Below are 27,809 nucleotides of genomic sequence, written 5' to 3'. Positions count from 1 at the left end.
GATCCTTGATTTATTGTAAGGCGCTCTTGATACGGAATCAATAATTCCTGGAATGATTTCCGGTAGGTATCACGCCAGTGAGGCTCCCAATTATCAGATAGAAAGAACTGAAATCTGCTGTCAGGTGCCAGCATTATCCCAACTGTATAGATATGTCCTTTGAGATTGTCGGTTTGAGAGTAGTACTTATCAAGTTTCAAGCGACCAGCTATGAGTGCTTTAAGCATGTCTGATTTCTATGGAACACGCTTGCGTTTCAGCAGCGCCTCTGCTTCAAAAAAGTGATTAAAGAGGGCATTGTAAATCTTAAAGACAAGATGTGTGGTGACCTCCTTTGTCTTCGAGAGCTCTGTTGTGTAGTCAAAGAATGGCCGAGTGATTTGTAGAAGATAGTCAATTTGACGCCATTCTTGAGTATCAAGCAACATCTCCTCACAGTCATACTCCTCACAGAAGGGCTGGAAGAAACTACGTAGTCTCTTTACACGACGAAGCATTAAGAAGGTAGAATTTCACCGAGTCCTCACGTCCTGGATTGGAATAAGCTGGGATCCCTTTTCTTGAAGTCGGAGAAAGGCCGCCTGGCGTTGCGGACTTGCATGGATATATACAGCAAGATAACGGACCTTATTTAAGGTGTATGAGATCCTCCGTGTCTGGTGCTGAGTATTTGCCTTTGCTGTAGATGACTTCTGGTCAGTCCACTTTGTTTCTGCATTCTCATTTAGAGGGATGGCCTTTAAACGATCAAGGAGCTGGTTCAAACAAAGCTGGATAATATGGGCAAGACAGGGTGTTCGGATTACTGTCACATCGCTAGAGAGCGCCTGCTGAATAGCCTCAACTATTGTCTTGTTGTTGGTTGCATTATCAGTTGTGACTCCAAATACCCGATCCTAGATCTTGTACTCAACTAGAGTTTCAAGGAGTATACCACTTAGATTTAAACCGGTATGGGAGCCATAAAGTGGTTTAAATCCAAGAAGAACCTCTTGGTATACCCAGTTACTGTCAACAAAATAGCCAGTGATAGCTATGAACGCCTGGTTATATGGAGAAGTCCAGCAATCTAATGCGCGATCGAGATTTTTGCGTCGTTAGGTAGTGTTTGGAGGATAGATTTCTGTCGTTCTATGATTATATCACGTAAACGACGACGTATTGTGGTAGCAGAGGGTATCAGAGGGAGAGATAGTGCAGAGCGCGCTAATCGGAATAGCTTGTGGAATGTTGGATGTTCGATGAGGTGGAATGGAAGTCGATTGAGGGTGAGAAATTGGAGAAGATGCTCTTCCCATACCGATTGTGAAAAAGGAGCCTCTGGTAAGCCGTGATCCTATATATCCAGGAGTGTTAGGGAAATCAGATAGCTAAATAAAGAGGTAAGGAGATACTACTTTTTGAAGGAACTGGGTAATTTCTCCTTTCCCTCCCTGTTGAGCTTTGCGACAGCCTGCTGTCTTTAAATGCTTCAACATTGTTGAGGTACTATGATAGCCCTTTCCGCTAGGTAATAGAGAATGAGGATGCTCTAGGATCTTTGAGCAGCGCTTACACATCACCTTTGGCGCACTATCTTTGGTATAGGCAACTTGGTCGAAGTTGCTCTATATATTTGAATTGCGATTTGAATCCCAGGAAATCTTGCTTTTCTGCCCATAGTCGGTTTATAGCCACCACTCAACCCATTCTTTATATGCCATATTGTCATAAAGCATATATGCCTTTCTCCGATCGGGGCTAACGCGAGTAAGAGAGTGTGGAATTGGTAGAAGGTTGGAGGGCCGAAGGAAGTCAGTATTAATAGCATTAAAAGGCTCAATTGTGAGCTGGCTACCAGATGGGGTTGGAACTCGAGAAGAGGGTATGAGATAGCTAAGGTTATCTGTATCCGCATCGTAAAGAGTAGGTAAAAAGTCAGAATGCTGGCTTTGGGACATTGCGACCGAAAAGGGGAATACTATAGAAGTAAGGGGGAAAGGCAGAGAGAGTATATACTTACAAGAGAAGGGTATATGAACGGTAAACACTTTAGTCCTATAGTAAAGTAGATAGATCAAAAGGTATAAGCTATAATGTTATTTGATTGGCTATATAAGCTCTATTTAAATGGGTCTAACCCAAGAGAACCCAACAGGACCCAACAGAACCCATCAAAACCCAAGAGAACCCATTCATAACCCATCAAAACCCAAGAGAACCCATTCATAACCTATCAAAACCCAAGAGAACCCATTTATAACCCATCGAAACCCAAGAGAACCCATTTATAACCCATTGAAACCCAAGAAGACCCATTCATAACCCACTCCCCCAGAAGATCCCTCAAAAATGTTTCATTTACCCTCCCAGAAGAGCTTTTCTAACCGCGGTCAGAGATAATAATATATACACCTACACCCCCCTAGAAGGGCTTTTCTGACCGCGGTCAGAGATAATAATATGTATATCTACCCCCCCAGAAGGGCTTTTCTGACCGCGGTCAGAAATAATGACATATACACCTACCTCCCAGAAGTGATTTTCTGACCGCGGTCAGAAATAATAACATATACACCTGCCTCCCAGAAGTGATTTTCCGACCGCGGTCAGAAAATATAAGAGAAGAGAAATATAGCTTTAATATAATATCAATTGTATATAAAATCAAATAAGAATAAGATATTTCTATTTACATTCATAGTTACCCTATAATATATATATACTCCCCTCTACCACAAATATATATTTTCAATAGTCCACAGTCAACAAATACTTAAATTAATAGAACACCACTATACTACGATTAATGTGAATTTTTATCAGTAATCAATATAATACAAAGCCTATTAGCTTCAAATTCAGGGTAATTACATAAATTTTCCAACTTAATATTGTGATAATATAGCAATATTTGATGAACAAACCAGAACAGCTGTAAAAAACAGTAATTTATTTGAATGACTTAGCATTGTTATGAACGCCAAGACCTGTCTTTTATGCAAAAATGGGTTCAAATGGGTTATTATTGGGTTATTGGGTTTAACCCATTGGGTTTTGGGTTGGGTTGGGTTATAGAGGGCGGGACCCAAAACCCAATGGGTTGGGTTTTGGGTCAGAGGTTCCGACCCAAAATGGGTTCTGCCGAAGTCTACAAATGACACTCTCGAAAGGGAAGCAGTCAAAACAGATGTTTTGGGCCTGTTTCTCAGGTGCTCCACGGAAAACTGGCCTTATTCCTCTATACGGAGATCCAAATGCAGAGCGGAAGGGTATTACAAAAGAGGTTATTTATAGTCTCTACCGTGGTATCCTTCCTACCTTACTTGCAAATGAAGATGCTATCTTCCAACATGATAACGCACCTACACACACTGCGTATATAGTTCAAGAACTACTACGCGAGATAGGTGTAAATGTTATGGATTGGCCTCCTTATTCACCTGATTTAAACCCGATTGAGAACCTCTGGGCGTTATTAAAGGCAGATATCTTAAGGCTAAGGCCTTGGTTACGAGAGATGCCTAATAATCAGGAGACCTGGGCCGAGCTAGTAGATGCAGCGCAGTATGCATGGGAGAATCTGACAGTGCACCACTTTGTAAATTTAGCAGAGACTATGCCGCACCGGGTGGAAGAGGTTATTAAATACGAAGGTTGGCATACTAGTTACTAGCTAGTTAGTTAGGTGTTTCTAAATGAGAAGTTTTAAACGGCAGAAAATAAGTGGGGCCTAAGCCTTCCGAGGTACTGGGGTGCAAATACTCATGCAACGCCACTGTACATGTCGCCTGTTTCCGACCTATAGGGATAGCGCGAATGGGGCGAGAAAAAAAATAATAAAAAATAGGAGAAAGTAACAAAGTCCTTGGAATTGTGCCTTTTTGCGAACCGGTCTACGGAGTTGCAGTGGGCCACAAATTGGACTATATGGGGACTATCGTGTCTTAGCCTGTCGAAAATGTGTAAATAGTACTCCGTACTCCATACACCGAATGAAGTACGGAGTACGGTGTAATGGGTCTTTCGAAGGAGAAAACTCAGATCTCCGCTTTATAGAGTACAGAAGCGCAAATTTGCCGGATGCTGACCGACAAGCCTTTGGAGCAGTTGGTATCGACCCGGTTTTCAAATCCCAAGTGGCTGGAGCTGGAAGCTGCCGTGAGGCGCGGTGATTGGCGTTCAACCGTTACTTGGCAATCCTTTGGAGAAGGATCTGCCCCCTCCCCCCCACAATGGAGAATCTGGAACCTATGTTCACTGGGACTCACAGTGATAATGGGCTTGATAGGTATACGATGTACGCAGTAATCCCGGGGAATAGTTTTTGTAGCAAGTGGTAAGCTTTTCGGTGTGAAATCCAGAAGCATAGAATCCGCCAAGTTCGTCAGATAGGTTTCCTGGAATTCAAAGTCAATTAACATTCTCGGATAACGCTCTTACCATTGTGCCCGCTCGTGGGTCTCCTAGTGGGCTTTGCTAATGCCAATTGGGGATGGGACAATGATCGTTTGCTGTCAGATCGATCCGCAAGGCAGCTGCAATTTGGCGAAGGCGAACGAACTAAGGTTAGATAGACTGTGTTCAAATGGGTCCAAGCGCTAGAGGATTGCCAATCTATTGTCGCTAAGAATAATGAATTCGGGAATTGTGCCTACATCATATGTGGCGCTTTGCCAATGCCGTGGGCCATTTTTGAAGATTTTGCAGCCCAATGTTGGAAGAATTCGTCCAACGGAATTGGAATTCTTCGAGCAATTGCAGGAGTTTGTCAAGGGTGACCCATTTGAGCTCTAAACATCGGCAGATGTAGGAACTCAGGCCCCGTGAGCTTCCACATCAGTTCTCATGCGCCGATTTTTATAGATGCAGATCACAATGACCTCACTGCAATGATTGCTTGGTGGATGAGAATTGAATGAATGTCCTATGATGTAGGGCGGGAACCCACACGAGTCAAATTTTTCTTGCTATGCACCCCCCCGTAGAAGTGTGGCTGCGTTGGCTGTTCGTTGTAGTTCTTCGGTACAATAACATGACTGCCTCCTTGAGAGCCTTGCAGATCTGCAGGAGTGCAATAATCCAGGTCTCCATGTGCCCATCGCCACACAGTTAGCCAGAATAGGAAGAGATATTCCGACAAGATTCATAGCAAGCCACATCCAAGAATTCAAAGGGTTCGATATCAAATGGGTGGCGTTCCCCCACCAAAACCGACGATCCTGATGTCGAAAATGGCGTGGGTGGCTTGATTCCCTGGGAAAATCCATCTCAGTGCATATCACTGGTAAACTGATCACAACTCCCAGGACACCGAGACAAACCGAGCTTGGATCATGATCCTGATCATATCTACCAGGACACCGAGACAAACCGAGCTTGGATCATGATCCTGATCATATCTACCAGGACACCGAGACAAACCGAGCTTGGATCATGATCCTAGTCGATTGCCGATCAAAAATGGTTAATTGGCAGGGGTATATTCAAGGATACGAAGATCTCCGCGGGATTCTAGACGAAGAAATAGAAGATAGTAAAGTTTTTATTTATTAAAAATATGAGTGTGATATTGGAGATGGAAGAGTAGCTGAAAAGAACATGACCGGCGACTACAATGTGGTACATCTTGATTCTGCCGATGCACACATCACCGCTCAGTTATATCAACAATCCTACCTGGGCATCATATTCATCTGTTCAGGTCAAGTGACGTTTTCATAATTTCATGATTTCGTGGAAAATTCAATATTTCACATGCAGAGAAACACTTAATACTCTAGATCTGCACTTGGATCTATATCCAGATAGTAAGGTCCCCAGCAATTTCGAAAACGAGTGCGTGTGCCACTTGGATAAAATGTTCGCTCAGGATTGGCTGAGAGCGTGAGATGCATCAATGCACCAAGAGGGCCATCTGAAGGTGCTGGTCCACTGTCAATGACCCCGGTATTCTGCCCAACGTAAAGCCCGAGGAGTTCCCCATAATGACGGTCCCAAACCACGATGTAGCCTGATGGCTGCCATGGTTCATCTGGTCCATACCGCATATCCATACAGCCGACTTGCATCAAATGTAAGTTGTCGACCCCCATTTGAGGAACTCCATGAATGATCAAACGGGCCCGAATAAGGCCTAGGGTAGATGGGGTCATAGGCTTAGAGGAATCATGCAGCGCCGGAATTTGGGAGTTGGAAAATTCGATCGGGGAGTGTTCTGGTACCCATCGGAATTCAAGTGATGCAAATTTGGAGTGGAATTCATTAAGTCGTCCCGCGTTGTAGTCAAGATGAGTGACTATCTTTTGGGATTGTCCATCGTGGTCATTCAACAGATCTACAATCCTCCCCAGTGTAGCCGGAGACTTGGAGCAGCCATGAACATAGAGTTCTGCATACAACTGTCCTCCATTATTAGATTCAACGGATTTGTTATTAATTTTGGGCAAACGTTGATCATCGAATGCTTCCCAGATTGTTTCTGAGGGATCCAAGGCCGTACTGAAATGGCTTCGACTACCAGGGCTCCATTGAACACCCATCCTTCGATCCATGTCTTCAAGGCAAAACACAAGTAGTTTGAGGTAGTCCTTCCCCCTCACTAGGTCAGGTAATGCCTCGCCCACAATAGGATCATCAAGGAGGAATCGAATATGCGGGAACTTGGCAATGAATGGCAAGTTATCGCCACAATGTTGAGAGATATCTTCCAACCATTTTGCTGCTGTTTCTGACTGAAAATTTTGGACTAGAGCTAGCACTACCTGATAGGCAGCGATGCAGCTTTGATGGTCTTTAGGCTGAATATTATTTAAAAAATGAGACCAGCATCTGTGCAGCACTTTGTCGCTCCCAAGCCTAGCAAGTAGGCAGATATACTCCTGGGCCTTGGTTGTAGAATCGAATCGGTTGCCAATTCGACGAGTCGACTGCGTCCAGAACAATGTATCATGTAAATTGGGAATTTGTGTCTCGAGTTCTCCTTCGCCTGTAATCTCAGCAAGGATGGGATTGGAATCATAGTACGGGTCCTCAAAAAATTTGCGGTCAAGTGCCTCAGAGCAATATCGGACTACCCGCAAACTGTCGTTGAGACTTAGGGCTGGAAGGCCCATCTGGTGGTGCCCATCCAAGCAGTGCCTGATATCTGAAGCCGAAAGATCAAAAGATGCGAAGTATAACGCTATAGTGTACATCACAGGTTGGATAGGAAGCTGGAGACGCTTCAGTCTTGCAAACAAGTCACGTAGCACAGATAGGATTTCTGCTAGTGTGTTTTTCCGTTGACAGCATCGCAAAGCGTGATGTAATGGCTCACAATTAGAACTCTGCAAGATCTCTGCTCCACGCCTGTCGTTGACATATCTCTCAATTAGACTCCCCAGGGAAGAGACATCGGCAATGTCGTTATTGGCATCCCACAGCAACTCTCGGTTTCGCGATGTAGCCCCTTTGAGAGAAGTCCACAGCGGCAGAGGTAGAGCGTTGGGCTTCCATTCAGTGACAAAAAGTCCACGAAGGTGCTCAGATATGACCTCGTTAGTATTCGATTCATGAATTGGCTCAGTTGAATCTGTTAGCGCGAATCGAAGCAGTTCAGATGGTGATGGGTCATGGATTTGTTTGATTGTTGTAGGATAGATACTGCACACTGATTGACGTGAAAATACATTTGCAGTGCTCAGCTTTCGCCTTGATTGCAGCAGCAAGCGAGTGTGCAACCCTCTCATGTTGACTAAAGTAAAGCTGATCTGAGATGTGGAGAACCTCGAAGATAAAGACGGGCCGATAAGGGGGTTAAGTCTGGGGTTTGACTGGCAGATCAAGGGCGGTGTGAGAGGCGGTATTGGACCACATTCGCGCTTTTATTTCGTCTTCAACCAGCTTCCATTTATTATCAACCTAGCTGCCAACAAAACAACCACCGCTTTCTATCCATAGCTGCTGTTGATCTACCGATCAACCCGAGGAAATTATGGTTCAAACCAGAAACGCGGATAAATCCGCCAAGGACGAAGCGAGCCAAGAACAGTCCATTGAGCAACCGACCGAGAACACGAGCGATTCGCCTGTCACAACTTCTGAAAACAAGGAAGAATCTCAACCAAAAGACACAAAGGATGACGTTGCATCCAAAACGCGCGAACGAATGAATAAGTTCAAATCCCTGCAGGCTCGAGCGGTAAGTGGCCCTCAAAAATGAACTGCGCGGATCAATAGGATTGGCCAATCTAACATCTCTCACATAACTGACTCAACCTATAGAAATCTGCAACGGAGCGCAACCTAAAAGAGACTGCGGCTGAGTCCCAGCGTCTGACTACGGACCCGGCTCTGCTAAATACATTGTCCCGCAAGCATGCATTCGCCTCCCACAACCTCCTCAAAGCAGACACGGAAGCTAGCGGAGAGGATTTTGAACGCAAGCGTGCATGGGACTGGACAGTCGACGAATCCGAGAAGTGGGATAGGCGCATGGAGAAGAAGCAACGCCACCGAGATGACGTGGCTTTCCAAGACTACACTCAAGATGCCCGGAAGATTTACAAGAGACAATTGAGGGAAATGGCGCCGAATTTGGAGTCCTACCAAAAGGACAAGCTTGCTGCGATCGAAAGAGCTGCGGCTAACGGCGATCTCGAGATTGTGGAGACAGAGGATGGTGAAATGATTGCAATCGATAAGAACGGTAGCTTCTACTCCACTGCGGATTCGACTGGATTTACGGAAAGCAAACCAGATCGGGCTGCTGTTGACAGACTGGTCAACGATATCCAGAAGGCAGAGGAGGTGCGCCTGAAGAAACGCAAGGAGCGCCGTGGTGGTGATGATGACGCGGATGTGACATACATCAACGAGAAGAACAGGCAGTTCAACCAGAAACTCGCTCGCTTCTACAACAAGGTCAGTGTTTCCTTGCCCTGTTTTTGTGTGAATAGTATCCCTAACATTTTCTTAGTACACAACCGAAATTCGGGACAGCTTCGAACGTGGCACCATGATCTAATTTTCATGTGAAATTGATTGCGATATTTTACATGAGTGGAACTTCCGAGCTATACAGCTGTACTTGGACAAGGCATCAATCAACAAGCAGGGATTCCGCACATTTCCCCCTCTGCCCCAAAAAAAACATTGTTTTACAAACATACACGTCCTTGATCAGCCAGCATATCTAAAGCATCGTCTTTCGCCAGGCTTTTGTTGCAAGTGCCTCAATCTGTTTCGTTCCGACTGCACCCTTGATGGACTCATCCTCCAATGCCTCGACCACCGCTTCGCTCACGATATCGGCTTTGAGGGGCTTTTCGGCCATAGTCCCGAGGAACCCAAGCTTATTCCCGAGGAACGTGTTGAACTCTGAGGCAATAAAGCCACCCATTGCAATTGGCAGCGTGAACTTCCGACTCGAGTCGTACATGAAGCCCGGGCACATGAAGACGCTTCGTAGGTCCGGAAGGTTGGATGTGATAGTTGCCTCTGCTTCTCTTTTAGTACTGATGTACCTGGCCGGTAGAATCGGTGCCCCGGCCGCCGCAGAGATGTAAACGAAGGTCGGAACATGTTCATTGACGGACTCTTTGGCTAGTGCAATTGCTAAATCACACATGTCAGCTTTCGAAACAGACTTTAGAACTCTTGTACACACCAGAATCTCGATTCATCAGCTCATAGGTCAGCTGTTTATCTTTCTCCTTTGGCTCTAAAGCCTCGCCTTCCTGTCTCGTTAAAGGGTTCTGGCTTCCAAGCTTAGATGTACTAAAAGCTCGTTGAAGGCCGCTAATAATTGGTTCCTTCCCTTGCACAACGCCTTTGTAGTCGGCTTCCAAGAGAATGCCCATTGAGTGGACAACAGCAGAGGCACCATGCAAATGTGGCTTGTAGCTCTCTGGCTTGAGGATATCGGCCTTGGCCCATTCCACGGAGCCTGCCCAGCTGGGCCGTTCTCGAGAATCGGTGACTGTGTCCCATCGAGGCTCACCAGATCGACTAGACAATGATCAGCATTCCCCTCTTCCATATATCCATACTTAGGCGGGAAGGCTACCTTAATGATATAACGGTCCATCCCCTTGCTGTTGCGGCTTTACAGATCCTGGATCCTGGAACAGCTAGTCAGTAAAATCGTATTTCTATTCTGCCTTGGATGGGCATCACAAACCCAAAAAACCACTTCCTCCAGCGACGACTAGTCTTTTGGTCGGCATGTTGTAGCTTTGAGATAGCTCCGGAGAATGATATCACTAAAGAATCGGAATAGTAGGCCCGGGTATTTAGGCTAGCAATTGATACCTCAAGCTGAGCTGAGAATGTCAATATCAAGCTCTCCAATAAGCAAAACAATGAAATAAATCAAGGTAATTGTTTCTTGACTAGAACTTTGAAGTTGCGTTCGGCATCATTCGCCTTCTTGTCGGGCCACTTTGAGCCACGACGGATTATCCTTTTTCCCGCGACTTTCTTGCGCCCTTGTTCTGGACAATCCATTCCCATCTGGTTCTACAATCTACAATCAACTTACAAGATGGTATCTGCCACAGGGAACAAGCGCGTCAGGGTAAGCTTCAAATCCTGGGAAATACCAAAATCAAACTAACACGCTCGCAGGGTGTCTCGGTGTTCCGGCCATTTGGTATGTCCGCAAAGCGCGCATCATCGCCAACAGTCACAAGCTAACAAACACAGTATTTGGCAGCATAGCGCACCCCTTCGATCCCGAGAATAAGCCCCCAAACTGTCCTCCAGACCACACCCACAGGTGGGAGATATTTGTCAAGGGAGTCAACGGCGAAGATATCTCCTACTGGCTAAAGAAAGTCCAATTCAAACTGCACGAGACATACGCCCATAATGTGCGCTCGATCGAGCAGCCTCCCTTCGAGGTTTCCGAAACTGGTTGGGGTGAATTCGAGATTCAGATCAAGCTGTACTTTGTGGCCGAGTCAAACGAGAAGCCGCAAACCTTGTGGCATAGTCTGAAGCTACACCCTTACGGCCCAGATGCGGAGGGAATGAAAGAACGTCGGGAAACTGTGATCAGCCAGAACTACGAAGAGATCATTTTCAATGAGCCGGTTGAGCCGTTCTACGAGATCCTCACCGGAGGCGCTGCTGGTGGTCAGCCTGGCAAGAGCAAGGGAAAGAATACCAAGCAGATTGGAAATGGCCGGACAGCGGATATTCCGATGAATGATGCGCCCGGGAACCCATACAGTCGGATGACGGAGAGGAAAGAGCTTGATCGCATGGCCGAGGCCACTCAGACCGTTGAGCAAATGATCAAGGAAGAGAAGGAGCGCTTGATTGAGAGGGAGAAGTATCTGGCCCAGCTGCGAGAGAGTGAGGGTGTGCCGGCCAACACGAAGAAGCGGTGATTGATTCACGCTTCTCTTAAGCCAAAGATCACCCAGGCTATTGCCGTGTGGCTGGCTTTTGAGCATCCCGTCAGAATGTGCCTGGCCAACAACCCTCACGACACCGGTCTAAACGTTCCTTAGTGCTAGGACCTTGTCGAGTGCCTCTGCTGCCCCGAACAGTCGAAGCTCGTGTCTTTGCGCTGATAATCGCCTGGCCACAAGATCCAGCCTGTCTGTTTCCACCCAATTCATCCCAACTATTGCATTGTATGCCAGCTACGACCAAAAGAGGCTCGAATATCTGCGTCATCACATGTTTGTGCCTAGGAATCACATGGGGCCCTTTCCTCTTTACTGCGAGGTGGAACATTGCAGACTATGCTTAGGGAATCCTGGGAATGCGCCGGGGATTCCGTTCAAATCATATTCATCCCAAGTTTGCAAGATGCTTAACTCGGGTGTCTGCCACTTACCTGGGAAAGGGAAATCCCACAAGGATACAGTCTTATCGCTGTTGATGTACCTCCAGGTCTCCAGATGTATTACATGCTAGTTCGTGATATGATTCTCTGTTTAGGAAGGTCATTTAAACAATAGCACTGGAGGCAACCAGCCAATCTCAATTTACAATATAAAAAGACAACTATCTATCACAAAATGTTCGTTCAATCATCGCATGTCCATCTGAACACCTAGCACTTGGCATCTTGAACCGTATCTCTGGTCTTTTTCAGGAACGGGATCAAATCCGTACCACCGGTCCCAGCAAGCTTAGTCTTCGCTCCTGCTTCTTTCATTTGAGAGCTGGCCGTGGCTAGATTCATTTTGCCTTTTCCCTGTTCAACTGGATTCGGCTGCCTCGACGCCATGATAATGTATCGAGTGACCATCTGGATATGTGTATCACGGAAAGCCTTGAGCTCATTCACAGCGGCGTTGTATGCATCCTTAAGCGGCTGAACCGGCGAGTCCAGTATAAACGAACGAACATTAGCTCGATCAGATAGCTCCTCAAGGAAGCGTCTATGCGGACCAGGCATGTAGTCTCGCATTTGCTATGTTTGATGTCAATATTTGTTCACACATGTCTAGATATAGACACCGAGGAGCGATATCGCGTGATGTTCTTACCTGAATAAAACTCGGACCACAAGTTTGCTTCCCATCCGTCGCAGAGTGCTTAATACCGAGGAAAATATCAAGTGCTTGAATCAGCGAGCTCTGTGCATTACTCCCACCACTCAACTTGAGCCAATTTTCCGGTCTTTCCACTCCATCACTATCACCAACATCATAATACACACCATTGGGAAGACCAGCATGACCCATATTCTTACTGCCAGCCAGGAATGGCCGAAGCTGGTGGAAGAAGACAGCCGGCTTGTTGTGCTCGTACATCCTTTTCAGAGTCAATGTGAGGTCGCACAAACCGTCGGCGAACCTGCACAGGAGGGCAGTGAGAAGATCTACATCGTTGGCAGTAACTGCCTTGAAAGCGTCCCGCATCAACGAGATGAGCTTGATGCCTTTGGCTTCAACGGCGACAGAGATCACCATAAACCATTCCTCATCCTTTGTGCCAGTAAAGGAGGTTCGAACGTGGAGGTTGTCTGGGTCTGTGATGTCTGCTTCTGGGTGGGAAGGTACAAAGTTCCATAGTGTGAGGCCGGCGTAGGTAGCGCAGGCAGGAAGCTCCAGGTGGGCTGATATTTCAAGGAATGGCTTTGAGATTGAGGGGGGCAGTCTCTGTTGTCTGGATGTTAGGAATGTCTATGTTTGAACGGAAAGGAAAGGGGATGTGGGTGCTTACGTCTTCTGGGGTCTCTCCTCCCCAGATATAGGCATGGGCGAGATAACCCATGATAACACATGCTCTTCGCCATTCTGGTTCTGTCTGAAGATACTCAGTCGTGCAGACGGGCATATTATCGATTTTCTCGCGGATTTGGTTTGTTTGGATGAGGTTCGGGAGTTGGCTGGCAATGTCCTCCCAGGTCTCATAATAGGGGCTTGGGATTCTGGCTAGCGGAAGGCCGTCTGGGAGAAAACCCTGCTCGGCGTAGTCTTCGAAAAGACCATTGAAGACAGCATCTGTTGATTGCAACATTGTGGATGATAGATCGTGGAGGAGTGTTCGGGAGGGAGGGAGAACGTCTGGCGTGGTATGAACAAAGACAAAGGGGAAAGACAGCCTTTGAGATTTATAGTGTAAGAATAGGTTTAGTGCTTTATGGCTTCATTATTGAAATATCTTACTGCATCGGCTTGTATCGGGCTTATTTAGTCAAAATATCTATACAACCCGGAAGATATCCGGATCTATATCCGTCTTCCGTCTCTTCAAGGAGAGATACAATAAGCGTGCGGGATGATCCATAGATAGGCTTACCTAGGTACCTCTACTTGATTCAACCCATGATGTAAACTAATTTCCTGCCAAATAAGAAGATAAAATAATCAAGTAGGAACTAAATCCTTTTTTGAGTTCGATGTTGCGGTCAAGACTTAATGACTTGGATTCTATTTGCTATCAAACATTTTTTGATGGTTCTTTGCTAGCTGGTCTACATAGTAGCCATCTGTAAATATTGCCTGGCGTTATGATGCATATGATACATCTAGGGATGGTAGATAGTAGATAGCCTATGAAAAGACAATGTCTATTTTATGTTATACATCAGTGAGACCATAAAATAATCACAAAATAATAATAGTCAAGTGTTGACGATAGCCGTGTGAGCAACCACTAAGAAAAGAGTATGGAGACGGATCGGGGAGACGGAAGCGGAACATAATCCGGGTTGGTCTTGTTGCATCTCCTCTGAGGTTCCCTGGTCTCCGATTCGGTGCTTTCCTTATAAAAAGCAAGTTTCCCGACTATCCTCTTCCCCCTCAATTCTAAGTTGGTTATAACTCAAATCTTGCTTGACGTGCTATACCATATTCGACACATCTCATAGCATTTATCACCATGACGGGTATCAAAGCGGCTAAGCCAGTCTTCCCTGCAGAGGCAGCATCACAAGAGTATGCCGCATCTCTGGATGCAGCGGACCCTCTGCGTGAATTCCGCGACCAGTTTATTATTCCCTCCAAGGCGAATCTTGCGACAAAGAAGCTGGCGAAGCCAGGTGAGAACGATATCCCCGCGGAGACGCGAAATATAGTTTGATTATTGCTAACAAGCTCATGTAGGTCTTTCGTCAGAGCTAAGCACTTACTTTTGCGGTAACTCATTGGGTATCCAGCCCAAGGCCGTGTCGAAGTATATAGAAGCTCAGTTGGATACTTGGTCCTCTATTGGCGTCTGTGGACACTTCACCGACCTTGAAGATTCACCATTGAAGCAATGGCAGCTACTGTCTGAACAGGCAGCTGCTTCAATGTCCCGCATTGTCGGGGCCGCGCCTGAAGAGGTCGCAGCCATGGGATCATTGACTACCAATCTCCACCTGTTGCTTGCAAGCTTCTACAAGCCGACGGAGACCAAGAGGAAGATTCTCATGGATTGGAAGGCATTCCCCAGTGATCATGTAAGTGACAATCTACAATGGAAATGATCGTCTCAAGATCAACATTGGGATGATCAACCGCCTAATACGTTTATAGTATGCAATCGAATCACAAATTGCCTGGCATGGCCTAGATGCGGATGAGAACATGATTCTCATTGGCCCGGATGAGGGACAATACGAAATCTCAACAGAGAAAATCCTGTCCTATATTGACGAGCATGCCGAAACCGCAGCACTGCTTCTTCTTCCCGGTATCCAATACTACACCGGCCAGCTATTTGACATCCCCACAATTACCAAGTACGCTCAATCAAAGAATCTCATCGTTGGATGGGATCTGGCACACGCATTCGCAAACGTGGAGGTGAAGCTGCACGACTGGAATGTCGACTTCGCAGCTTGGTGCACGTACAAGTACGGCAATGCCGGGCCCGGCGCGATGGGTGGTCTTTTTCGTGCACGAGAGACATGGTCAGGTTGATTATAGTGCTGGACCAGATGCTCCCCAGTTCCGTCACCGCTTGACAGGATGGTATGGTGGTGACCGTTCGGTGAGATTTAAGATGGACAACAGTCAGTTTCTTCCTATTCGTGCCGCGCGATGCATATTCTAGCATATGCTAACCACCAACAGAGTTCAAGCCAATTCCCGGAGCTGGAGGCTTCCAGGTCTCCAACCCTTCAGTCATTGATCTGACCTGTCTTTGTGCGGCTTTGTCCGTCTTTGATCAGACCTCCATGGCCGATTTGCGCCAAAAGTCTTTGAAGCTGACGGCGTATCTGGAGTTCTTGCTTCTGAAGGATACCGACGAGGAGACCCGTCTGTTTGATATTATCACTCCATCGGATCCCCATGCTCGAGGTGCTCAACTAAGTGTTTTGCTCAAGCCTGGCTTGCTGCACAAGGTATCAGAACGACTACAGAATGCGGGTATCATTTGCGACAAGCGGGAGCCGGGCGTTGTTCGTGTGGCTGCAGTGCCGTTGTACAACACTTTCTCTGAGGTGTTCAATTTTGTCAAGGAATTCAAGGGCGCTTTGGCCTCGTCGTAGTTGATAAATAATATTATGAAGACAAATGTGGATAAATATCGAGTACGATAATGCAATGCTCCGTGAATAATATGCCGTGGACTTTTTGTTGTAGGTATTCAATCCCAGGGTTGCAGACAAGATAGAGAGATAAAAAAATATACAGGAGTTGAAGCCTGCTGTGGCAAGCCCTTAGAAATTCCCAACACTTTCCCAGTTATCACCACTGCGCAGGAACTCTTGCCCCTGAGAAAAGAAATTGGCAGCAAGAATAGAAAATTCGTCATTAGACATCGTCAAATGCTGCGGCGAGAGCAAATGGTTTGCTGAGTAGTCCTGGCTAGGGAAGGCGGTATTGGCACTAATCGACTGAGACTGAAGATTTGGTGTCCCTTGATCCTGGACACTCAACCGGAATGGAGGAGGCAAAGGAGACGTCTGAGATACTTCTGCGCCCGCAGAAGACGAACCGGCATAAAGCGACTCCCCGAATAGACGCCGAGCAGAGTCTGTGTCGCTGTTGGATGAGTATTCGAGGATTTCCCAGAATCGGGATAGGTCGATTAGGAGGCTTTGGTTTTGCGCGCCTGGGTCTGGTTGGTAGGTTGCCGAGACCGCATCTTCTAGTCGCTGCAATCTATATGCCTGTTGAACATGGTTAGATTGTTGTTTTACCCGAGAAAGATATAGAAGATAGAGGTTCATACCAGTCGAGCCATGTGCGGCCACCTTTCTCCCATGGTTTGCACGAATTTGACACACTTGGCGAATCTTTCACGTTTATGTTCTCTGATAGTCAAATCATCAGTGAAACTGAGTTGCAGCTCGATTGTAGCGACAACGGCGGCGCTGTAGCCTAGTAACGGATCTGATACTAGAAATGACTTTTCTTCGAAGCAATTGATGAAGTGAATGATCCAGGTAGTATGCGAGGAGATTAAGTCCGAGGTATGCTGCAAGAAGATCTCTGGGATAGTACTCCGGAAATTCCGAAGGCTAAGCGAGAGAAGCAGTGGATGATTGAGCAGACACAGACTGGTATGATAAATGAATTGATTCAGGAACCACGGGCCCCAATATTCACGATGTGCCTGTAATTCCTCAAGAGATCGTTCAGCGAGATTGGCTGGTTTGAACCGATGAAGGTATGGCATGCGAGTCTCGAGGTCCATTTGTAAAGCGAGGATTTTCGAGTATTCGGAATGAGGAGACCATGGTGGGACATTGCTTGGACGACCGTGAAGGCGCACGTATCGTGCGGTCCTTGCGAAGACTTCGCTCAGCACTACCACATATGCAATAATTCCTTCATCTTGCATGTCACTTCGCCGTATTTCGCCGGTGGAAGGCCCCGGAGAGAGGAAGCGAGGTGGTCGTGCCGGGCTTTGGGGATATGGAGGGCCTCCGGCTTGGGGTATGTCCGGGATTGGGAAGTCACCGCCATGTAGTCGTTTGAGAAGGCATATACTCCAGAAGCAGCGTCTGCGTTCTTCGCGGACTATGATGCTGGTTGATGAGCGGGGCTCTTGTCCGAGATTAGCACATTGTGCAAGGTTCATTGCTAAGCTGCTGTGGATGCTGGAACGATGTGTATTGCCGTCTGGTAGATATTATTAGCTCAAGTTTCAATATAATTGTTGGAAGTGCTAAGCTCGTACTCGTGAAGTCGACCAAGCTTAGAATACATAGGCATTGAAGCGTCGAAAGCTCCACTGGCCCTTCGGAGACTCTTTTCATAACAAGGCCCCGAGCAACCTCAGCATAGCTATTTACCAGGCTAGTGAAATCAGCTCTGTTGCGGTGAGCGTATGAGAAGCGAAAGGCAAGTGCTAATATAGCAAAGAGAAGCTCCGTCTCGCGTGTCTGTATAGTGGAGAGAAAGCTATCCCTGTAGAAAAGAGGCAAAGGCTGAGAGTCACAGTATAGCAAATATAGCTCTGCAATGGGAATAATCTCCTCCAATGGTGGTAGTGTTATAGATGAGCTTGGCATTGAGGATGGCACAGACAGAATATGAGATTCTGTAGGTATCTGCGGCTCACTCCTCGAGCTGCAGCATGTTTCTACGAGTAAGTAATTGCCCAAATAGGGATGCTGAATGTTCTTACCCAAGTACATCCAAAACCTCTCCCACTTTGCTTTCAAGGCTTCGCAATCTATCTTCCTATGATAAGATCAGCATTTGGATAAAGCCGGTGGAGTTTGCATTGAGAGATAAAAGAAATACTCACCAAAACCCGAGACGTGCGAGGGTCCGACTCATTGGGTCTTGGGCTCAACTCGGGAAGTGGCCGACGCCTTTCTTCAGCGTATAGGCATTGTTGCCGTAGTCTGGCACATAAAGAACAGACCGGCTGCTCTCCAGGGCATTTAGCTTTCTTACGCCTGAGAAATCGGTTAACAGCTATCTTTTTAAACAATTCGAGGGGTATGGTACCTGCAAGGCTCGCAGGCCTGACGAACCCGCTTGGTAGGTCTGTCTGAGTAGGTGAAACTCTCGTCTTCCATTGTTGTATCTGTGAGAGTCAAAAATCAGGACGCACGGCTCTCGATGAGGAAATTCATACTAGGAGCATGGATCGGGTGTTCCAAAACACCAATTGACAGTGTTTATCAAAATAGAGATATTTTCAGTGCATTATCATGCTTTAAGGGATATACGGATCTCAACGAGCAAAGCCGTATATTATGGCCTGGAGCCAAGAGTTACTAACTCGTGAAATTGACCAGTGGATATTCTGAGGCCCGGGGCCCCTGTGAAACAGCTGAGTCATCAAGTGTAAAGCACCCGTGGACGCGGGCCGCGGGGGCGCCTGGGCTCCGGGGCTTGTATCCTACTACCGTCTTCGGCATCACGTCCAGCCTCACCCATTGTGAGCTTTTATTGCGCTTACTTAGTTACATATATGCCCCGAGCTGATAGGACTGAATGTTCTTGTACAGTCCGGTCTTGTACAGTCCGGTCCGCGTATTCCTACATAACCATGTTCGTCAAAATATATCTTTTAGTCTCATTTTGAACTTTTATGACTGGCCTGTTTCGCACAAGCGGTAGACTACATATGTATATGGCTACCACAGAAGGTAGAGTTCAACGCTCTGTAAAAGGACATCGAAGATCGACCGTCTCCTGTGTATGCCTGACCAACCTTGAAATAGGTAGCCCAGACGAGTCATGCGTCATCCATTTCAAACTTCGCCGAATAAGCTATCTCTCAACTGTCGTAATATCAACAATCATGGACTTAATGCTTGGAAAGTTACCGCCAATTAGATACTTTGCAGCCCAGCTCGGCTCCAGCTTTTTACGAGTCATAACGCGGCCGCCTCTACTCTATCAAAAACATTACCACCCAACTTGGGGCGAGAAATCCGAACAAGTACTTCTGTGAAACCAGGGAAACGATATATGGCAGCATCTCCTGGATTGGCGCTTGAATTGATGATATGTACAGCTCCAAATCTGCGTGGCTGCCAACCCATCTAACCCCTTCCTGGAGTAGAAATACACCATACAAAAAACAACCGATGCCGCAGCTTGGCTAACCAACGGAACTGAAAATGGCATCATTTATCTCTGCCAGAATAAGTCTTGAGACCTATAATTTAGATCCAAGTCTTGTGGCCCTGTGTGAAGAAGTCAGCATGTGAACATATTGAGTCGGTTACTCGTGCTTCTCGTCGGGTATGAGAAGTAGCGGGTGAGTGAAACTAACAAAAACCATGCGGCACATGGCGTAGGTGGAAGCTATTGTCAATTAGTTTTCTGTCCTCGACCGGATGTCATATCTGAAGATGGGCCCACTTACCAGCACCGAGGCCGTAGACCGAGATGAGGTAGGGGTACATGATGTAACCGGAGCGGGAGGTCTGCAGGACAAGTCCATTGTCAGTTTCTTAGTCTGTCCGAAGCTCAATTGAGGGCATAGGTGCCCCTTCCGGAGTGTACTGACCTTCCACCACTGGCGCTTGCCATCGTGGTTCTGGAAGAGACGCTGGTAGTAGGGCACACGGTTCTCACGGAACACGAAGCTAAACGGAGCCAATCAGTCAGTATAATGTACAGTAATATGGCGGGATGGCAGGTCCCCGTAGCCGCATCAATCGCAATTGGACCCCGAACATCAAGGGAAGAAATTCGATGGGCGCACTCTCAAGATCGGGTTCGGCGCGGGGAATTTATGGAGCGATTCGAAAGGAAGACGTACCCAGCCATGCGGGAGCTAGTAGCACGGAACATTTTCGCGGTTGGAAGCGAAGAAGGAGCGGGGATGTGAGGTACGACGTGGGCAAGATCGGGATGTGAAGTTGGTCCCGGAATGAGCTGGATGTCGTGTCACGTGCCGAGCATCACCTGATCGAATCAGACGTTGTATCTGGTCATCATCCCAAAAGGGAAAAGCGCCAGAAAAGTCCCCAGACGCGTATCAACTTTTGAATATTCGGAAGCGAAGCTTTTGGATTGACGTCGGGAGCTTGAAGAAGGATGTTTGACGTCGAGAATTTGCTTTCCCGACCTTCATTTCTTAACCACTCATGCGCCCGGCGCTTCTGCGACTGTTGAAGAGGCCGTCCGCCGTCTCGATCCTTGACACACTCACAGCAACACCGGTCGGAATTGAGCAACTGGAGTCCAGGTACAGGTGTCTACGATGTCATTCGCGAAGCGCCAAACGAGAACCACTCGAGGAACCCGACAATAACTCGACCCGGCATCAGCTTGAAGATTCATGCCGAGGGAAACGGCCATTCAGCTTTCCCATCTACGACATTGAGGCCTCGAACGAACCAAATACCCTTGAGCCCACGCCTCTCTTCGAGAGTCAAACGAATAATAACGCGACACAATGCCCTACCAAATTTCTGTCTCTCCGACCGGACAAGCTTGAATTCGAATCGGACGTCGGACACCTCAACAACATTGGAACGCGATTAGTGGATAACCCGGAACACCGAAATAATCTTGATCTGTGGGAGGAGCTACTTCGATACCGTCAGCGGCACTACGGCGACAATGGCACGCTAGACATATGGGAAGGATTGAGGGTCCGAGTGGATGGTGTACGGCTTCCAGTTGCAGGACAGCAAGCGGACTTCTTTTGGCAGAGCTTTGTGGATATGGGATTGAGGCGAGAAATTTTTCTAAAGGAGGTTCTTGACTATGCTGTCATCATACGGGAACAACAAGGCAGCCAATGGCCACAGCTGTATGAGCGCGTGGTGGGTGGACTTCTTGAGCAGGGCCTGACGAGGCGTGCGGTCGAATGGCACAAGAAGCTTCAAAGTTCCCACCTAGCCAGCGCAAGTGATGTGCTGAAAATCCTTCCATCCGCGATCCGTTCTTCGTCTCTTCCGGCTGGCACGGAATTTGCGACTTTGGCTGATCTTGAGCGGTCATCCTTGTCGCCGGGATTGCAGGCATTTCAAGCGATATGCTCCACAACCCCCGACCATGGTTTTTATGGCCCTGTCATTGCGATGCTTATGCAGCAAGGCCACGGCGAGGCGGCGATCTCAATGCATCATTTCCTTGCTCAACGTCAGGATCACCCACAGAGCCCCGACGAGATACAGCCATTGCTGGAGTATGTTGAGAAATTTGGGCTACGGAAAGAGTTCAATCGGCTCCGTGGCTATGTCAAAAAGCGATTTGATAGCGAAGCTTCGATTGATCAACCTGGCCCAATAGATACGGCACCGAAGCCCAAGGAGAAGGGGTCGCAAGACGAAAAGCCCTTCAAAGATGACATTGGTGCTAAGCTGTTTGCCACTCGTGCTCTCAATTTCGATATGATCGTTGGTGGCCTGAAGATGCTCGGTGTATCAGAGATCGGCCACCGGACTTTGCGCGAACTAGCTACTCGAGCTCACGGCAACCAAGATCTTCTGGACAAGCTCAAGGTACTTAAGCAGTCCGGCATTTCTATAGGAAACACCGTCTTCTCGCGATTAGTTCAAAAACTTGCAACCCAAAACCGCGACATCCTTCTCTCCGACATCCTCCGCAGCGATCAACATCCTGACACTCTCGAAGACAAGCGTATGCAAGAGTCAATGCTGGTATCTTACTACATGGCCCGGGATTGGAGATTGTACAATATGACTCTAGCGGTGTTGACGGAACTATACCCGGGTGCCCCAGACCTCTACGACATCCATTTTCGAAAGCATATCGCGGCCTGGGAATTGAGCGCAGCATCTAAGGTCGCCGACGAGCTAGCTCTCCGTGGGCGGACATTAGGCGAAGACAGCGTGGATTTCATGGCCGAGCAGATCCTCACCCCCGGCGAATGAACCATCGTCCGCCACCAGGTCAACGCCTGTCTGCCGTCGAAGAAGTGATCTTCATCTTCAAGATTCTAAAACGCGTGGTTCCCGCGGGAGGGTATGTCAGTGCTGCATTCTGGATTGAGATGCTTAAGCGTCTCGGCATGGCAGATGCATGGGCAGACTGGGATAAACTCCGAGATTGCTGTCAGTGGCTCGTCCGTCAATATGCCGAAAACCCTGAGCAGAAGAAGCCTTGGGCGGATTTTCCATCCCCCAAATCGGCTCTTGATCCCATCAAGCAGGCCAACGGTCGCGATCGGCGGATGCTCGACCTAGTCTTTAACCCACAAATGCAAGCCGCCATTGTCTCCTGGGGCTTCATGTTCCGAGTATTAGACACCACCGCATCGAAATTTGCCATCGCCCCACCTAACTCCCAAACGGACGAAAAGCTCATTCCATGGGTACGGGGGCTTATTCTACTCCGAGAGCTAGAACAATCCGGCCTTCGTCTTGACAAACGATTGATCTCCCAGGCAGTTCGCCACCGGCTGGCTATGCTCTACAGCCACCATGTTCTATCCGCGCGGCGTATGAATCGTATGCTACGGCGGCGGAACCCATATCCTCTACAGCAAGTGTTGAACGATGTGTTCCAGGCCTGGGGCGATCGTTCTCTCTTTGATGGGATGGAACAGAACTTGGAACAGCTGGTGAATCCGCCACGAGCAAGCCGAACGAAGCGACGCGCTCCGGGTATCCGTTTGTCGCTTAAAGGACTGTGAGTCCATGTATATTAGCAAATATGTAAATAATTGATTATAATACCCATATCGAGAATCAGTGTACACGTATGTTCTCTCCCGTAGTTGAGACATTGATCGTCAAGGATTAATAAAAAATTCATCTACAGAGTATAAACTCGTATATTGCTAATACAATTACGGGGTATGCCCAGAAGAACTGGGCTATGTCACAAATCCAAGTGGTCGGTTGGTATAAATAGGCCAATGGCAGTGCACTTGTCGATCCACCGGATCTAAGAATAGTTGAGAGGGCAACGCGGCCTTGTAAACATTTTGTTTATTTGAACTTGCGCTCTCCCTTTTCTTGTTCTTATTTATATTTGATCTTTCTAAAGAGTATATTATTACATTACTACATTATTACATCTCATATATCATTTGTGTATAACTATGCGAGTATTCAACTTCCTGGCATTGTTGCCTGTGGTCCTTGCGAACCCTTTGGTCCAAAAGCGTACGACAGCGTGCAACAACTCTCCTGATCTCTGCTCCAAGTCCTATGGAGCAATTACACACCTGGGCGCCCACGACAGTCCCTTTGTGAGCGATAGTGATACTGGCAACTCGCTAGCTGCCAACCAGTACTACGACACTCCAACACAACTATCAGCCGGTGTCCGACTAGTAACAGCCCAAGTCCACAAGAGCAACTCACAATGGCGTCTATGCCATTCCAGTTGCGACCTTCTCGATGCGGGGTTGCTGAGCGATTGGCTGGCGGATATCAAGACGTGGTTGGATGACAATCCAAACGAGGGTGAGTTAGTTCCGCAATGTCTAGAAAGACAATAACTAACCGTCCGTCTCAAAACAGTTGTCACAATCCTGCTAGTCAACTCCGACGATGCTACGGCCTCCGATCTCAACACCGAATTTACAACAGCCAACATCACCGACTACGCCTACGAGCCTACAACCCAAGGTACCGCACCAACAACCTGGCCAACCCTTCAAACTATGATCGACGACGGCAAGCGCCTCGTCGTCTTCGTGGCCTCCCTAGACACCAGCACCAGCTACCCCTACCTGATGTCCGAATGGAGCTACGTCTGGGAGAATCCATACGACGTGACCTCCCCGTCGAACTTCACCTGCGAGGTGGACCGACCGTCAACATACAAAGACAACAGTGCATCCGCCCTATCAGCCAACCTCCTTCCATTGATGAATCACTTCCTGTACTCGAGCACCCTCGCAATTCTGGACGTCGAGTACCCGAACTCCAGCTACGTGAGCACGACGAACGCTGCGTCCGGTGGAACAGGCAACCTAGGTACTGCGGCGACAACCTGCAAGAAGGCGTGGAATGGACGACAGCCGACTTTCATTCTGGTTGATTTCTTCAACCGTGGTCCGGCTATTGATACCGTTGATAACTTGAATAATGTTACCAATGCGGTTGGCCGTACGTCTGTCTCGACCTCGGCGTCTTCGACTAGCGATGCCTCGTCCACGAGTAATGTGTTCAAGGCTCTGGTTGAACTTGCGGCATCGGCTAAGTCGGGGACCTCGGTGTCGATGGGGAATTGGATCTGGACTGGTGGGAACTGGGGAAATCTTCTCGGTGGGGGGATTTCTTTCTGAACTGAGTAGATTGGTCTCAGTATCTCATGTTTTGTTTTGTTTTTATTTTTGGAGCGTTTAAACGTTGTTTCTTGGATATCTTTTGAATCCTGCGGTATGGGGCTGTGCCCTGGCTGGATGGTGCATAGTGCAGGGATATAGGGTATTTGCATTCAAGGGCAAGGCGTTTTGGATTAGATTTGGGATGGGCTGGATTTCCCCAGAAGATCTAGTCATCTAGTTTTCTACGAATGGAATGATTCAAAGTCAATTGTCTGTGTTTTCGACTTTTTGAAGTTGAACTCCTCTTCTACTCTACTCTACTTCTTTCCCAATATCTGCTGCACTTTAGTGACCTTATCCTCGAAGGACTGCACTTTATCAGTCCTAATATAGACAGTTAGCAATGAGAAATGGATTACGCAAGATAAGATGAGCAAGGAGCATAGAATAAAAAATATTAAAAAAAAGCAAACTCACCTCGTTCCAACCCGGATATCAGTATGAATTCGAACAATCCCCTTCTCATGAAGAATCGTATGCGCCTGTCCGATAACCTGATGAACCCGGTCCCAAGATCCTTCTACAAAACAACAAAATAGTCAGTAAATGTAGAAATAGTGCCACACACAGGCCAATCAGCTCCCGGCTCCCAGCTCTCTCCCCCTATCTGTTTCCTGTGATTTCAGTTTCAGCTGCATGGACAGATACAGCCCACAGTTGGTGGAGATGAGAGGCACGAGTTCCACATAGATAGGAACCGGAACCGGAACTGCGGAGGACTGCGGAGATGGCCGAGGTAATATCATATGATACTATCTGATACTATAATACTACGTAGTGTGTAGTATAATATAGTATTGTAGTCTTGAGACAGGTGCTCCGTACGTACCGAGGGTTGTGCCTGCGGAATGCATGACATACTTCAAGCCGCATGTTTCAACCAGCCGCTGAATGTCAGCAACTTGGTCTGAGACTGAGGGTGAAGAGGTGCCGATCTGGGGTTATGCTGTTAGTGTGGAGCTAGGAAGAATGTGACTTGTCTACGGCTTGCTTACCGGGACCAGGCAGAAATCGGCGACGCAGTGGGCGGGGGTTGCGATATTGGCCATGTTGCAGATTGGGATGGTGAAATGGCGGGGTAAATGAGAATATTCGTGTTAGATTGGGAGATGGGGAGAGGAGATCAGAGAGAAATTAGTATATCGAATGTTTAACGAATGTTTAGTGGGGAGATGAGATGAGGATGTGGTCAGTGTGACACGCCATATCCGCAGGGCTGAACATCGACATTTACGACATATTGACTCATATTACTACATTTATTGCACTTTACTGCACTTTACTGCAAGACAGATTAACAATTACATGGACTCTCGAGCCTCCAAGATTCATCTCACATCTGCACAGTCTCCTGCATCTCTACAGTTTAAGAGCATTTGCTGACCGCCCCATGTGGTTTGGGCCCTTTTTTTTTCTCATCTAATCCTAGGGAGATTCCAAATATATATAACTGGGTAGAGGTCTTCTATTCTATGATTTCCCAAACTATTTTAACTCCTTTAGTATGATCGACCCCGGGGGTACGCCACTGGTTCCTACTAAAGTCCCCACAACTGAACCCTTGCCCAGTTTTTAAAGTGAATGTCGGGCTTCTTTGTCCGGATTCTCCGTCTTTTCTCGAAGTCTTCTCCTTTCGGTTCATCCGTTAGGAGCTTTGTGTGCTCTTATTACTTTGAATCTTGGGCTTTGAGACTGATTGGATATCCCGACCTTGGAAGTGTGATCCGGCTAAACTCGGTTTAGCCCCTTTGGATCTTGAGCCTCTCATCACTCTCTGGTATATGCATAGTTCACTGGCGATATTGTTTCCTACATTCTCAACCTTTTACCCTCGGATTCCATTCAATACATTCCCATCAGTGGCGGGGAAACCTAAATTGTTCAGCCACGTCATGATCACACAGATAATTTGGATTTCCGGCCCAACGCTCATCCCTCTAACGGATGACCAAACCCAATCTACTTGAACTCCCCTCGGGGGTTCAGCTCGTCTACCTCGCCGAGGGAGGAGCAAATGTGATTTATCGATTTGTCCGGATTCCACTCGCCAAAAAAGACCCTAAGAGGCCATTATCTCCACCTGCACACGACCCGGATCATTGCCACCTACCAACCCAACTGAAGGGAAAATTACTCCGACTCCGCAAAGAAACCGCGGCCGACATCTCCTACACGGAGATTGCCCGTAACTTCGACACCATCATCCGACCGTTATTCAACCCGGAAGAACTAGTCGACCAAACCCTCATCAGACTCCCAGAGGGACTCCTCACCAGCTGCAACGAGCAACTCCGCATCGCCGAACTAAATGGCGCGCGTCCCAAGAAACGCCATGGCAGCTATCTCTGTCTACACGAGCCGTTCGGCTTGCTCATCACCGACATGACGACGGCCGGAGACCCAGGCGCCATCCTAGCCGAGCTGAAACCGAAATGGCTCAACCAGTCGCCATCAGCGCCCGCGACAGCACATCGGTGTCGGACATGTGCGCTGAGGGAGATGAAAAACAGAGAATCCCAACTCCAAGGCCTGAAAGAGCAGCGGTCGTTCTGTCCGCTGGATCTGATGTCGGAGCAGTATGACAATGTGCTGCGGGCGACGGGGCTGATCAAGGGGTGCAAGGACCGATCGCGACTGGCTCGGATTTTGTATCGGAACCCGACACTACAGAGACTGCAGTCGTTGCAGAAGACTGAGAGGGAGGTCGGGTTGCAGGGTCCGTCTGCGCAATCTCGGGAGATGTCGCTGGCGATGACGCTGCGGGACTGTACGATGTTTATCAAGGTGAGTTTCATGCTACAAAATCGGGGGTTGTTTTAGGCAAAATCAATCGAAATTAACCTCCCTGCAGATCCCACATGACGAAAAGTCACCTGTTGAAATTCGTCTTGGTGACCTCGATCTGAAGACAGGCGCTGGCGGGAAAGCTGGCTACTGGCGAGACCTGGAAACACGGTTGATTGATCAGGGCTGGTATCGGGGAAGCAATATCAGTCAAAATTCGGGCGACTGCGCTTTGCATAGCCCACGAAGACCCTCCCAGTCTCATTTGGTATAAGACTATCTCGACCTCGTCTCGAATGGCGGTTCGTGTTATTGATGCATTGCAATTTCTTTCTTTCTTTCTTTTTGTTATTGAGCATAGGACGATGGATGCTATGAGTGTGATTGGCGTGATTCCTCTGGCTTGTACAGTATTTTTGACCTTTATGATTTGTTTTCGG

At 47.6% G+C, this 27,809-nt stretch overlaps 12 protein-coding genes across 12 annotated transcripts; 6 read left to right on the top strand and 6 right to left on the bottom strand.

Moving 5' to 3' along the window:
- Positions 1-5,750: 5,750 nt before the first annotated feature.
- On the bottom strand, positions 5,751-7,709 carry N7487_001216 (uncharacterized protein; the record flags this gene model as incomplete). The annotated part of the gene is made up of 1 exon (XM_056868964.1): positions 5,751-7,709. The coding sequence occupies one exon, from the start codon at positions 7,707-7,709 to the stop codon at positions 5,751-5,753; it is 1,959 nt and encodes a 652-aa protein (XP_056733748.1).
- Positions 7,710-7,954: 245 nt separating this feature from the next.
- On the top strand, positions 7,955-8,986 carry N7487_001215 (pre-mRNA-splicing factor SYF2; the record flags this gene model as incomplete). Its single annotated transcript, XM_056868963.1, has 3 exons — positions 7,955-8,161; positions 8,245-8,883; positions 8,939-8,986. 3 exons carry the CDS (start codon positions 7,955-7,957, stop codon positions 8,984-8,986), a joined length of 894 nt encoding a protein of 297 aa, XP_056733747.1.
- A 168-nt stretch (positions 8,987-9,154) lies between these two features.
- On the bottom strand, positions 9,155-10,187 carry horA (ubiquinone biosynthesis protein COQ11; the record flags this gene model as incomplete). The annotated part of the gene is made up of 4 exons (XM_056868962.1): positions 9,155-9,576; positions 9,629-9,969; positions 10,028-10,082; positions 10,142-10,187. The coding sequence occupies 4 exons, from the start codon at positions 10,185-10,187 to the stop codon at positions 9,155-9,157; spliced, it is 864 nt and encodes a 287-aa protein (XP_056733746.1).
- A 311-nt stretch (positions 10,188-10,498) lies between these two features.
- On the top strand, positions 10,499-11,354 carry yaf9 (YEATS domain-containing protein YAF9; the record flags this gene model as incomplete). The annotated part of the gene is made up of 3 exons (XM_056868961.1): positions 10,499-10,537; positions 10,588-10,612; positions 10,666-11,354. The coding sequence occupies exons 1-3, from the start codon at positions 10,505-10,507 to the stop codon at positions 11,352-11,354; spliced, it is 747 nt and encodes a 248-aa protein (XP_056733745.1). The 5' UTR covers positions 10,499-10,504.
- A 674-nt stretch (positions 11,355-12,028) lies between these two features.
- On the bottom strand, positions 12,029-13,443 carry N7487_001212 (indoleamine 2,3-dioxygenase; the record flags this gene model as incomplete). Its single annotated transcript, XM_056868960.1, has 3 exons — positions 12,029-12,391; positions 12,468-13,082; positions 13,147-13,443. 3 exons carry the CDS (start codon positions 13,441-13,443, stop codon positions 12,029-12,031), a joined length of 1,275 nt encoding a protein of 424 aa, XP_056733744.1.
- An 864-nt stretch (positions 13,444-14,307) lies between these two features.
- N7487_001211 (kynureninase) lies at positions 14,308-15,952 on the top strand (the record flags this gene model as incomplete). Its single annotated transcript, XM_056868959.1, is given in 5 exon segments — positions 14,308-14,467; positions 14,532-14,869; positions 14,946-15,322; positions 15,339-15,424; positions 15,486-15,952. 5 exon segments carry the CDS (start codon positions 14,308-14,310, stop codon positions 15,902-15,904), a joined length of 1,380 nt encoding a protein of 459 aa, XP_056733743.1. The 3' UTR covers positions 15,905-15,952.
- Positions 15,953-16,075: 123 nt separating this feature from the next.
- Positions 16,076-18,391, bottom strand: N7487_001210 (uncharacterized protein; the record flags this gene model as incomplete). Its single annotated transcript, XM_056868958.1, has 6 exons — positions 16,076-16,528; positions 16,591-17,483; positions 17,542-17,933; positions 17,992-18,047; positions 18,115-18,268; positions 18,321-18,391. The coding sequence occupies 6 exons, from the start codon at positions 18,389-18,391 to the stop codon at positions 16,076-16,078; spliced, it is 2,019 nt and encodes a 672-aa protein (XP_056733742.1).
- Positions 18,392-19,262: 871 nt separating this feature from the next.
- N7487_001209 (cytochrome c oxidase subunit 7) lies at positions 19,263-20,174 on the bottom strand. Its single transcript, XM_056868957.1, has 5 exons — positions 20,092-20,174; positions 19,837-19,915; positions 19,693-19,753; positions 19,600-19,631; positions 19,263-19,510 (listed from the first exon to the last, which is right to left on the bottom strand). The coding sequence occupies exons 1-5, from the start codon at positions 20,121-20,123 to the stop codon at positions 19,490-19,492; spliced, it is 225 nt and encodes a 74-aa protein (XP_056733741.1). The 5' UTR covers positions 20,124-20,174; the 3' UTR covers positions 19,263-19,489.
- Positions 20,175-20,419: 245 nt separating this feature from the next.
- N7487_001208 (uncharacterized protein) lies at positions 20,420-22,938 on the top strand (the record flags this gene model as incomplete). The annotated part of the gene is made up of 2 exons (XM_056868956.1): positions 20,420-22,109; positions 22,157-22,938. The coding sequence occupies 2 exons, from the start codon at positions 20,420-20,422 to the stop codon at positions 22,936-22,938; spliced, it is 2,472 nt and encodes an 823-aa protein (XP_056733740.1).
- A 411-nt stretch (positions 22,939-23,349) lies between these two features.
- Positions 23,350-24,543, top strand: N7487_001207 (uncharacterized protein; the record flags this gene model as incomplete). The annotated part of the gene is made up of 2 exons (XM_056868955.1): positions 23,350-23,716; positions 23,774-24,543. 2 exons carry the CDS (start codon positions 23,350-23,352, stop codon positions 24,541-24,543), a joined length of 1,137 nt encoding a protein of 378 aa, XP_056733739.1.
- Positions 24,544-24,842: 299 nt separating this feature from the next.
- Positions 24,843-25,634, bottom strand: N7487_001206 (thiamine-binding protein; the record flags this gene model as incomplete). The annotated part of the gene is made up of 4 exons (XM_056868954.1): positions 24,843-24,909; positions 25,003-25,105; positions 25,415-25,520; positions 25,581-25,634. The coding sequence occupies 4 exons, from the start codon at positions 25,632-25,634 to the stop codon at positions 24,843-24,845; spliced, it is 330 nt and encodes a 109-aa protein (XP_056733738.1).
- An 895-nt stretch (positions 25,635-26,529) lies between these two features.
- On the top strand, positions 26,530-27,643 carry N7487_001205 (inositol-pentakisphosphate 2-kinase; the record flags this gene model as incomplete). Its single annotated transcript, XM_056868953.1, has 2 exons — positions 26,530-27,369; positions 27,437-27,643. The coding sequence occupies 2 exons, from the start codon at positions 26,530-26,532 to the stop codon at positions 27,641-27,643; spliced, it is 1,047 nt and encodes a 348-aa protein (XP_056733737.1).
- Positions 27,644-27,809: the final 166 nt, after the last annotated feature.

Source organism: Penicillium crustosum (assembly GCF_028827405.1).
Source record: "Penicillium crustosum strain IBT 35664 chromosome Unknown utg000001l_segment0_segment0, whole genome shotgun sequence".
Classification (NCBI taxonomy): domain Eukaryota; kingdom Fungi; phylum Ascomycota; class Eurotiomycetes; order Eurotiales; family Aspergillaceae; genus Penicillium; species Penicillium crustosum.
Note: the sequence above shows the minus strand (reverse complement) of the source record. Positions and strands in the feature narration are given on the sequence as shown.

What these genes read in the sequence shown, in the direction of transcription:
- N7487_001209 (XM_056868957.1), bottom strand. Translation starts at nt 20,123, where the DNA reads ATGTTCCGTGCTACTAGCTCCCGCATGGCTGG. An exon ending in ACTAGCTCCCGCATGGCTGG is followed by an intron (nt 19,916 to 20,091) that starts GTACGTCTTCCT and finishes GGCTCCGTTTAG; the next exon opens with CTTCGTGTTCCGTGAGAACC. An exon ending in CCATGTGCCGCATGGTTTTT is followed by an intron (nt 19,511 to 19,599) that starts GTTAGTTTCACT and finishes TTCTTCACACAG; the next exon opens with GGCCACAAGACTTGGATCTA.